The sequence below is a fragment of the Typopeltis vanoorti genome, chromosome 7, assembly GCF_054136105.1.
Source record: "Typopeltis vanoorti isolate ZY-2024b chromosome 7, IOZ_Tvanoo_1.0, whole genome shotgun sequence".
In the NCBI taxonomy this organism is placed as follows: Eukaryota; Metazoa; Arthropoda; class Arachnida; order Uropygi; family Thelyphonidae; genus Typopeltis; species Typopeltis vanoorti.
The window spans coordinates 7347071-7359682 of record NC_143555.1 but is presented as its reverse complement, the minus strand read 5'-3'; the positions used below and the strand labels follow the sequence as shown (position 1 = coordinate 7359682).

Sequence of the window (12612 nt, the reverse complement as noted above, 5' to 3'; positions counted from 1 at the left end):
ACACACACACACACACACACACACACACACACACAGCACCATTCTGTTAAACGTTTTATGACTTATGTGTGGAGTTAATATAAAATTTGAACCTGCTCGCCATTCAAAAAGTTTATCTTCATGCTTAGCACTGAATGCTATAACTGTTTCTTCTTTTCTCTAAAGGCTATTGTCTTGTTAACACCAATTATATCGGCAGAATATTAACATTTACTCCTAGATTTGTCCCTCTCAATCCTAAAATTATGTTCTAGGAGCCTTTTTCCTCTTAAAAACACTTTTTGTCTGTAATTTATAGTATAATGAAATCATCTAAATCATAGCTTATCTACATGTGAACACAGGGAAAAGAATTATTTATTAAATATACTGCCAAATATTTCAATTTGAAATTAACAAACTATCGTCAGTGGCTTAAACAATTTTTTTTTTTTACAAGGGTAGAATGCAAACAACTGTTTTATTCAAAATAGTATGAGCTACGTGATATTAAATTGCTAATAGCATTATGCTTTCACTGAAGAAAAGGTTAATCATATAAAATAAATTGCATAAATAATTATAATTTATATTATCATACAAAAACTTTAATTTATAATATCATACTAAACAGATCATTAGATAGATGTAGTATCCAGATAGTTTCTTCGGACCTTCTGTCTTTGTACATATCGGATCAAACTTTCCCATATTTTTTGACAAGGACAGGCAATCATTCCATTCTGATCCAAATTAGGATAGTGAAGTAAGGCCTCAGCATTCTCTTTAAATAGGCATTCAAATTTATACCGACATTTGTGTAGAAGGTGTGCTTTAGACCACAGAATGTTGTGGTCTATCTTTATTCTGTGTTGCGCCAATCCAGACATATCGGATTTGTTGCGAAGACTATAAGATTGATGTTTTTGTAATCTTTGTTTCTATTGAATGTCCAGTTTGTCCACAAAGTAGGAAAGCTGGCAGTCACATGAAACTTAGTATACACCAGGAAGAGACAATTTTTCAATAGAAAGAAAGATTACAAGAATATCAATCATATTCTTCACAACAAATCCGATAAGTCTGTATTGGCACAACATGGAATAGAGGCAGACCACAACATTCTGTGGTCTAAAACATGCCTTCTACACAGATGTCGGTATAAATTCGAATGCCTATTTAAAGAAGTGCTGAGGCCTTACTTCACCACCCAAACTTGAATCGGAATGACTACCTATCCTTGTCAAAAATATGGGAAAGTTTGATCCGAATAACACATTAATTTTTTAAGGCCAATAATGATATTTACAAAGACAGAAGGTCCGAAGAAACCATCTGGATACTACATCTATCTAATGATCTGTTTAGTATGATATTATAAATTAAGTTTTTGTATGATAATATAAATTATATGATTATTTATGCAATTTATTTTACATGATTAATCTTTTCTTCAGTGAAAGCATAACGCTATTAGCAATTTAACATCACGTGGCTCATACTATTCTGAATAAAGCGATTGTTTGCATTCTACCCTGTAAAAAACTGTTGTTTAAGCCACTGAAGATAGTTTGTTAATTTCAAACTGAAATATTTGGCAGTATATTTAATAAATAATTCTTTTCCTTACATTTATATGTAGATAAGTTATGATACTATGGCACAAGTTTCCCTCAAAACTATAAATGATATTTTATTTTAAACTTTTTTTTGTATCCTTTAATAAATCCTTTAACAAGGCTGTAGTGCCAACTTGATTGGCTAAGTTCATAGCATATCTGCTCTGCAGTGAAAACAAGTGGTGGGTTTGATTATCAATGTAGGCATGGATATATATGTGAATGTCTTTACATGATATGTGAATTTTATTGCCAGTAAAACTACCACCTTGCTTATTATCAATCTGAAAGAGATTTCTGTTTGGCACATGGTTCAGGATCATATCCTTAGACCATTTCACAGTACTGATATTTTTGTTGGTGGTCATATTAAAAGAAAAAAGAAGTGGATGATGTAAACTTTTTAAAACTTACAAAATATTTGTGTCAGAAGATTTAAAAAATAACAGCAATCAAAGTCATCATCGTTTACTCAGGAATCTCTGGCTTTATTTTAGTATTTAATTTCTATTCATCACAGCTCATAATTCCTATTACAACAAATTTAAGATGCCTTTTTAATTAAAAAAAAATATGCGTGCTTCTCATATCCACCATAAAATACTGTGCCACAAAAGAATGAACTGTAGTAACATAAATGTTTGACTTTTTGTTATTTTTTTTTCCTACCAATAACGTTATATGATAATGTTCAAATAATGTTTCTGTTCGAGAATACAGATACCAAGACTGAACATCATCTATAAGAAATAAACTTTAGATTTATGTAATGTTTTTGCCCCTCACTTATAAAAATAATTCAGTAATGTTTTAAAAATTAAGGTAATTCATAAAATATTTACATTTATACAAAGATACAATTACATTTTAATATAAAGCATGGAAAAGCAACTAGCTAATAACATACTAATTTTTTAAGATAAAAAATTATCATTATTATACAGAACATAAGAGCTGCACATGGAAATAAAATAATTATATTCATTTTTGAGCAGACAAAACTTATTTACTTCTAGAGCAGCTTGAGAGCCATGAATGTCATTTTTAACTATTTAAGATGAGTGGGAGAAGGGAAAAGGAAGAATCATTTGGCATCTAATAAGATAAGTTGGCCAAAATCCATCATCATTTTAAACCTTTTTCACTTCACTTAGTTAAATGTTATTAAAACTTCCAATATTAAAGACATTCTTTATGTTGCATTTATACATTTTTAATATTCCAGTTGTTATCTGAATAGACTAACTTTGTATAATAAGCTATTATGACTTATCTGAAGAAAATTTTAAACCAGGTAAGATTCATTGTGTAATAAAAAAAAATAAACTAAACAAGCAGTTTAAGAACAAATGTAGTGAAGTCATACAGAATAGAATAACTTATAAATATATAACTTTCTCAAACAATCCAAAATACAGTCTTAACAACAGAACATGAGGCACGCACATCTGATGTGATAAATTATGACTAATCATAGATCACAGATAAAAGAATAAACATCACAAAAGTGGCAGATTTGTCAAGGGCTGGATTTTAGTAAATACCTATCTAATACTGAAGGCTCACTGCTGAATAGTTCAGCTGGAACAGTTAATGGTGCTTTCTCTGGTAACAGGTCTCTTAAAGGCTGTTTTGCTTCTAGATGTCTTTCAATTTCTTCAGATGTCATATGACCATCACCATGATGACTGAGTGGAACTGGATCAAGAAGTGCTAAAGTTTGTTGTACTTGTGGTGCTGCAAAACAGAAAATATATTTAAGAATGAAATAACAAGTGACTTCGTAAATTATAAATTAAGTAATTATTTAGAGATAAAACTATCATTTAAATAGCACAAAATAAATATAAAGTTTTAAGTATATCATAACTTAATTATAAACTAAGAGATCGCTATATGTCTGTGCTATAATAATAATAAAAAAATCAACTTGCTTCAAATTAGCCCATTTATTTTATTAATTGTATTATGCAAGTATTTTCAATCAAATTAAAAATAAGGTTTGTGCATGAAAAATAAATTATTTTCAGTGGACTGAAGAAATCTGAGACATATGAAATCTTTTCAGAAAGGTCAAATGAAAAGATCAAACCAAAAAAAAAATAAAGGAATCTTGAGCATTACAAGTTACATTTTAGGAAATATCAAAATCAATGTACATGAAGGTGATATATTTCTAGTTATAAAATATCCATAAACTATAGGAAAATACTATATAGTACACAGCACAGCCCTGTCTTTCTTATATAATATAGACTTTATATTATTTAAAGCCCTAAAAAGACCTAAGCTGGCTTGGAAAAAGTTAAGGTTATTTTATTTTTATAGATATAATAAAAAGCCTTTTACTACACTGCAGTAACAGGCAACTCAACTTCAGTTACCTTTTCTTTTATTATAATTAGTAGGAATGAGACAACATTTTATTCACAACATGTTGACCTTTCCACAGGATAGCAGCATAGGTTGTCAGCTGGTCATTGCAGGTATATCACCAAATGCAATACTCAACTCAAAGCTGCTTTGTTTCCTACATTTTTTTTTCATTCAGTCATTCTGTTTTCACACTTTAGACACAGTATGTATGTATACATAAAAAAAAAGTGCATATCAGAATGGAATTCCTGTGTAACATCACTCTATCACAACTGAACCTACAGCTATTTATTTTTAGCCATATGACTCTCGCGGAAAGGCTTAGACATTGGTTATGCATTTTCACTAAATAATTTAAGGAAATTACAACGTACTAGGATACTGATTCTGGGGTGTTGGTTGTTTCAACAACCAACACCCCAGAATCAAATTCACCTTGGAAGAGGAAAGAAAAAAAAAAAAAACTGCATTCCTTTCTTAGACAGACACTAGTCACCCGCCAACCTGATGGAACCTTGGTTTTCTCAGTATATAGAAAACCCACCCATACAGGCAGATACATTCACCAACAATCCCACCACCCCTCCTCACAACAATATGGAGTCATTAAGACACTGCACAACAGGGCTAAACTTATCTGCTCGAATGACAATGCTCTAACCACAGAACTAAACCATATTCTCAGCCAATGGCTATCCCCCCCCCAAAAAAAATCCAAAAAATATTGAAACCAGTAAACCACAACCTCTCCCCCCCCCCCACAACAAGGAATACTCTAAATCCATCACCATACCCTATATCCGAGGCACCTCTGAAAAAATCACAAAAATCCTAAAAAAACATAACTTAACTTCATGTTACAGACCATATAAAAAATTGGCATCCCTTATCCGTTCTACTAAAGACCAACCTCCCCCTTAGACCTACCTGGTGTATACCAGGTCCCTTGCAGCTGCAAGCTGTCCTACTTTGGCCAAACAGGCAGGACAGCAAATATCAGAATTTCAGAACATAAGGACTACATCCGTTTTCACCAATACAGCCACTCTGGTCTTGCTGACCATGCGCTGGATACCTGCCATAGAATACGGTGGAAGAAAGCCAGGATAATACACTGTAGCAAATACAGATATGAAAGTCTTTTCATGGAATCAGCTTCAGCCCTAAGAAACGATCCAAACCTCAACAAATTCGGCTGCATGAGACTTCCTCAAATTTGGGAAACCTACATCAGAAGACCTTCAGCCCAGTCGCCCAAGAATACCAACACTGCCTGCTAGAGGGCACCATCAGGACTTTAGGAGAAATAATTGCTTCCTACTTCTTCCTCACTTACTGTTTTGTTGTGCCTGTGTGCATGTGTCTTGTACTTAAGTTCTTGAAAATGGCAACGTGACGTTGCCGAAATATTGAAATATATTAAAATTTATTTTAATGTATATCCTAGTACGTTGTAATTTCCTTAAATTATTTAGTGAAAATAGCCATATGACTGTTTTACCTAATTGTGATACTAAAAATAGTTTGTATGAAACAATGTCCATATACCATATCCAAATTTCATTAAAATTCCATCCAGCCAAACCAGAAGTTTTACTATAATTTCAAATTGTCAAATGTTTCCTTGCCAATAAATATGTTCTGATTCATGAAACCAAAACTGGAATTAAATTCAGTTTTGTTTCATTAATTTAAATTCTATATAATCAGAGTAGAGTTATTTATTGAAAAACATGCAAATGAAATGAAATGACTATACAAGTTTTTCTAAGGATTACAAATACTGAACTTCAATAAAACCAGCCAAATAACATGCATATGGATAAATAGAAAATGATATATCAATAACAAATTAACTATATTTCATTTTTAGTTCATTAATCAGTAACATGATTAATTTAATGCTGAATGATTTGCACAGTATGAAATTCTTAGAAAATGAAAGTGCAGAATAATGCCTGGATACTTCCATATAAAAACTATCACTTGGTGAGGGGGAGAGTTTCAATCATTCTAATATTATAACTTCAAATGGAGTAATTCACTTTCAAAATGGAAAATTTCAAAAGAGCTATGTAAATCTTGAAACATATGTTATTGTTTTTTTTATGAACTGGAAGTCAACTTTCAGAGAGAGAGAAAGAAAAAAAATCTAACCTGGCTAGGAAAAAACATTTTAGTTACACATCTTGGAAATATGCACTTGTTTTGACAGCATTTAAAATTCACCAAATTATCTTCATCCCACTTAAATCAACACCAATGGCCACAGAAGATATTGAAGCTTAGTCATTTAAGCACTACAAGGTTTTGTAAATTGTAAAGAGAAAGAGAGTAGAGTGAACTATCATCAGCAAATTTACAAACAGAATTGGATGTTATTGAGAGATGATCATTGATGTATAGGAGAAAGAGTTTCAGCAGAAGCACACAGTCGTGGGGAACTCCAGCACTGATGGAAAAATCAGATGAGAGGACTGACCATGAAATGCAATGAATACTAAGAGAAGAAGCTGTCAATCCACTCACACAGGATAAGAGCATAAGATGGCAGCTTAGTAAGAAGGCCACAATACAAGACATGATCAAATGCCTTGGAAATATCAAGAGCAACCACACGGGATTTTCCAAATCTTTCCATAGCCAGTGGCCAAAAGTGGGTAAGATTAGACTTGACTTAATTTGACTTGACTAATGACTTGATTTGTCTATGCAGCAAAAGCTGGCTATTGTTTACCTTCTCCATCACTTTTTGAGAGTAATGAGGTTGGAGTAATAGCTTCATGGATGACTTTTATAAACATTTTTAAGGGAACTGCTAGATAAAAATTTGCTTCCATGCTATTGGATAAATGTGAGATGAATAGGACATCCAATAGGCGTTAGTTCTAGAACACAAGCTCTTTATACAGCTGAGGAGAGAGATACCATCTGGGCCAGAGGACTTATTAGCATCAAGGTTGGTATTCTTTGGATGTCCTCTTATAGACAAATCAGAGGTGATATATATACTGCAGTTGTTTTGCAGAATAGTAATGGAAGATTTGTCTTGTCTTTGGATTTGATTTATCTTTAACTGTTACCCCTGTTCTGCTGTTATGATGATGATGAGAGAGATGAAAACATAGTAGGGTAGAAGTTTTGCCCAACAACCTTGGTAAGGGACCAGTAGGATTGACTGCTATTTGCAGAGTAGATAAGCATAGGCATCTGACAAAAATACAAAGTCTGATTTAGATTTTTTTTTTTTTTTTTTTTTTTTTTTTTACAGTCGTAAGCCGAGTAAGAGGATAGGATGAGTTTTTTTATTATTATTTTTAAACTCATGTAATCGAGTGTGTACTGCTTTTGGCACATTTGTTGTAAAACCAAAGCTTGGATAAGGGTTGGAGATTTTGAGTGAAATGGGGAATAAGGGCAGTCATACCAGCAAATAATTTCAATCGTTAGATCAGTGTGAGTGCTTGGATCAATAGAGAAAAAAGCAAATAATTAGACCATGGAAAAGTAGGATAGAAATTCCAAAGGTTATTCAAATTGGCACCAATGTAATGCTATGGGATATGATGCTGAGATTGACTGGGTGAAAAATGATCTGTGAAAAAAAAAAAAAAAATATATATATATATATATGGACCAGGTTTTGGTCAGAGTTACTAAGAGGAGAGGTAATGTCAACAGCATATTTGAAGGGAGAGCTGATTAAGAGAATGTTCAGAGTGTTTGGATAATGATAAAGATTATCTTGAATGCTGGTAGGCTAACAATTCACATTAGATCATTACCGACACATTTGTTGCAGAGTAAATAACCAACCTTGCAGAGTAAGCAGGAGTGAATCGAATCATTCACCAGGTGATCAGGAGCCTCCTGAAGCATTACCAAATTTAGCATCTCTTCCAGCTTGGTCTTTAAGTTAGAAAAGAAAATCAATCTGAACTGTCGGCATTGAAATCTCCAAGAAAGATTATCTCACTGTTTTGTGATTAGACTATGTGTTCAAGATATAATCAAAAAGGTCATTATAGTCATCAGAATTGAGAGAGAGAAGGAGGGAAGGAAGTAAAGCTAACAAATGAAGGAAACAAAATGAGGTAAAGAGATCAAAAGCCCATAGCAGATCACATGAAGATTCTGCTGCTGACAACCTTTGGCATGAGATATCAGACATGACAAAAGCATGTGGTCTATCCTTATGGAAAGCATCATTTCAGTGTCCTGTGAAAAGTTTAGGTGTGCTGTGGAGGATGGCATTTGGGATTCAGTGATGAAAAACAGATGGAATTTGGATGTCTGTAAATGGTAGGCATACATCACTGATGCTGTTTACATCTATATGGAATGGAATTTCTTTTAAGGGTGTACTGTTTTTTTTTGAAGTCTTTTGTTGGTTTTTGTGTTTTTTTTTTAACTGTAGTAGCACTAACTTTTTATAATGTCATAATGTTAGTTGATTACTGATAAACCTATACAGTAGTACAGGCATGAAGATGGGGGGGGGGGGGGAGAGGTGGACTCGACTCCTAAAAGGAGTGCCCAGGCTCCAAGTGTGACTTTGAGAGTGGTCTCCTGCAAGCTGCTATATCCCAATTCTCTTCAGGCAAAACATGGTAACCTTGCAGTGTAAACAGGAGTGAATCATTCACCAGGTGATCAGGAGCATTACCAACAGGTTCGGTCCTGTGAATTATCTGGCAGCTGACCTGTGGAAATCACTATACTGCTATACACTTGAATGGAGATAGCACTGGCTCCCTAGTTGAATAATTACATTGAGAGTATGCCCAACAAATCTACTACCACCTGTACTGCATATAACAAGAATGGGAAGGGAAGGAATTACAGAAATTTAAATACCTGTAATTCTTTTCTGCTTCTCTTCTCTCCTCAAGACAGGAAAAGAAGAAGAGATGGAAAAAGAAAAGGAAGATGGTGAAAGGCTTTTATCCTCTTTGTGGACAAGAGTCTTCAACACCATTCTCTGTCCAAAGCAAGTTCTTTAATACGCCAACAGCTTTGAAAGTCCAATGCAGTTTTAAGAGCTTTATACTATATTAATTTCAGTCTTCCCCTGGGTCTTGTATCCTCTAGAGGATCCTAAAATACCAGGTGAGGAAGTATGTCCAGTTCCATTTGTACAATGTGACCAAACCAACAGAGTTCGTACTTTTTAACTGTGTTAAGAACTGTTGAGTTAAGGATATTCAAGTCTTGCAGTACTTGTGCATTAGTCATATGTTCTGTCCAATTTTCCTGAAGCATTTCTTTTCAAAAAAAAATTTCCAAAACCAACAGTTTAGTTTCTGCCAAGCTTCTTTTTTTGTCCAAGTTTCTGTCCTGTATAGAATTGTTGACAGCATTATATTTTCATATATTATTTTTAGAGTTGTAGGAATTTTGTTGTTTTTCTAAATTTTATTTAGTTTATTCATCACTAACCATATATGGAGAGTGTGTTCTATTGTTGCTGTGTCATTTAAATTTGGAGTCAAGTATACTCCTTAGTCTATGATTTCCTGATTAAGTGTTATCCGTTTATCTTCCAATTTTCATTTATTTTTGTTTTACTTGAATTTATAATCATATTATAATCTCTGCAAGTTTCTTGTAATTTTGCATGCTGGTATTAGATATTTGATTTGTTATCTGTTATAATTAAACTTAAGCAATTAGGGCAGAAGTAAGTGACTTTGTGTGAAGGCAACTATGAAGCAAGTGAGTGTGAGAATGACCAAGTGAGGAATCTAGTCTCTCAAGCAAAAATATTGAATAGGTTAGTCGATTCAGAAAGTAAAGGTGGGTGGGGAAATTTGGCATTAATTAGTGCAACCTTGCCAAAAGTTATAGGCATTAGTGAAACTCGGCTAACAGCAAATGATCTGGTAACAGGGATTGAATGTGAAGGGTGTAGTATTTTCAGGGAAGATAGAGAAGATAGGATGGGGGGAGGAGTACTGTTGATGATAGCAGATGAATTGCAACCAAAAAGAATAGCAGACAGGCAAAAGGGTGGCTGTTCATTTAAAGCAATCTGGCGAGAGATTAAGACCAATGAGACAAAATATACAGTTGGTTGTTGCTATAGGTCAGGGAATTCCAAAGATTATCTGATAGACATGCACTGCCAAATTTGTACAAATAGTACAGGTTGAGTGATTATCATGAAGGGGACTAGGGATGGGAGAGTATTGGACCTGGTCATTGGATCAGAAGAGCTATCCATAACCAAATTGACAACATTGCCTCCAATTGATTTCATCAATTGGAGGCAATGCAGTCTTGAATTGGGAAATTGTAAAACATGAGGAATATTCTATGAAGAACGGGTATTTGTGGAGCTACAAGGCAGGTGATTATGACATGCTTAGGAAGAAGCTTATATCTTATATTTTATTTTAAGCCATGGCATAAAACACTGCAGGGTAAGGATGTTAAGGGTCATCTAGAGGAAGCAGTATTAAATTGTATATCCCAGGTAAGGAGGGTTAATCAGGTAGAAGTTAGATGAGTAATATCATTAAGCATGAGCTGCAGAAGAAGAAGAAAATGCTGTGGAAGGTATATAAAGAGAAAGATGACTAGCATGGCAAGGAAGACAAAATCAAATTATGAGAATTTAGCCAAGCAGGCCAAAGGAAATTCCACAGAGCTCTTTTGTTACGTGGCAAGTAAGAGAAAGAGTGACAATGGAAGATTAACCTTAAATTGTGATGATGGTCACAAGGAGACGGAAAAGGATAAAATAGTTAAGTTACTGAGTGACCACTTTGCAAGCATATATCTTCCTAGTGAGGTCACTGCTTTAACCTATGTGACAGACACTAATGTGGGAACAGAGGCAGATGAATTGAAGGTCCTTACGATATTGCAAATCTCAATGTAAATACAGCTGTGAAATTAGATGGGATATCAGCTAGCATTTTGAGAGAATGTGCAAGAGAAAATTATTCCTTTGCATAAGGGAAGTTCTAAGACTACAGTAGCAAATCATAGATCAATCAATATCTCAGGTGTGGTGGTAAAAGTATTAGAAAAATTGGTAAAAAAGAGAATTCAAGAATGGGTAGATAAAAACATGATACTGTATGAATTTCAACATGGCTTTGTGAAGAGCCAGTCATGCCTTTGTAATTTACTAACTTTTTATAATAGAGTAACAGCTGAGCTGGCTAAAGGAAATGGCTACACAATGATTTTGCAAAGCCACAGAATACCACATGGAACACAGTTAAGTAAATTAGAACAAAATGGGGATGGATATGACACTGGTTAAGTGGATAAGAGGGTGGCTGTTGGACAGATATCAAAAAGTGGTATATGAAGGGGCAGAATCAAGGCAAAAGCAGGTGACTAGTGGTGTGCCACAAGGTTCAGTGTTAGACCACTGCTGTTTAATTTGTATGTAAATGATAAATGACCTGAAAGGAAATATTCAGTTGTTTGCTGATGATGCAAAATTAGGTAGAATAATAGTTAATCAAGGTGATATAGAGAGTTTGCAGGACGATTTAAATAGGCTGCAAGTATCGGCAAAAGTTAACGAGTGTCAGTTTAATGTCGAGAAATGTAAAGTTATGCACTTTGCAATAAATAGATTACAAGCCATTTATCACATTAACGGCACAGTACTCCAGGAAATAGATGAGGTTAGAGATTGAGGGGTGGTGGTAGACAGAGTTAAAGTTTAGAGGAGATATTGCTAAGGTAGCACATAAGATTACTTGGCGGTTGTGAAGAACACATTAACAAGTAGAGATAAGGATGTTGTAATTACTCTTTGGCCTTGATATGCCCACATCTGGATTACTGTGTTCAAGTCTGGATCCCCTGGGTTTCTTGGGGATGTGGAAGTGGTGGAGAAGATTCAGAGGCAAGTGACCAAGATGGTGAGTGGCCTGTGGAATATGTCCTATGAGGATAGATTGAGGGTGTGTGGATTGCAGAAGTTGGTTGATAGGAGAAAAACAGGGGATATGATAGAAACATTTAAGTTGCTTAAAGGATTTTATAGGATAGATGCAGGGGAAATGTTTCAACATTTGGCTAGAGGGACTAGAACAAGGGGTCATCCCTGGAAGTTGAATAAACGTGTGGTCAGTAGGGATGTGAGGACTAGATTTTTTTGCTTGGAGAGTGGTGAATGAGTGGAATGGGTCACCACAGTTTGTTGTGAGTGCTTTTTCTGTTAATGGGTTCAAGGAGATGTATTATAGATTGTGTGGATCGATTAGGTCTCCCGTGATGAGACTCATTTGGACTCCACGGAGGTGCCCATATAATAATAATTATTACATCATCTGTGTATATCTGCGATTGATTTCCATTGTAATAAATTTAGTTTAATCCTTTATCCAAGTGTGAGCAAACAAAGTTGGGGCCTGAAAGTATCTTCAGGACTGGCGTTAGGTAGTACAACACTGGACAATTTGTTGCAAAGGTGGACCGAGCTATCATCACTCTTATCTCAGTATCTCCCATACTGCAAAACACATCTCCTTGCGGATATGTATAATGTTATGCATTAAGGGAAGGGTCACTACCCAGACTAGTTTCGACCTTTATTGAGGTCTCTTCAGTGGGAGCCAGGCCCAGACGTGGAGATACTAGGCAGAAGCAATAGCGAGGTCATCTTTACCTA

The 12612-nt window shown here is 34.6% G+C and overlaps 1 protein-coding gene across 4 annotated transcripts in view; it reads right to left on the bottom strand.

Annotated features, from left to right (window-relative positions):
* The window catches only part of LOC150104472 (uncharacterized), a 209024-nt gene that overhangs the window by 21673 nt on the left and 174739 nt on the right, over positions 1 to 12612 (bottom strand). For 2 of the 4 annotated variants that reach the window (XM_090395653.1, XM_090395654.1), the window contains one exon: positions 3143 to 3335. In XM_090395653.1, the coding sequence (XP_090251779.1) occupies positions 3143 to 3335 (193 nt within the window). Of the gene's footprint in view, positions 1 to 3142; positions 3336 to 12612 lie in introns of those variants that run through there. The other 2 variants (XM_090395655.1, XM_090395656.1) reach the window with 2 other exon arrangements.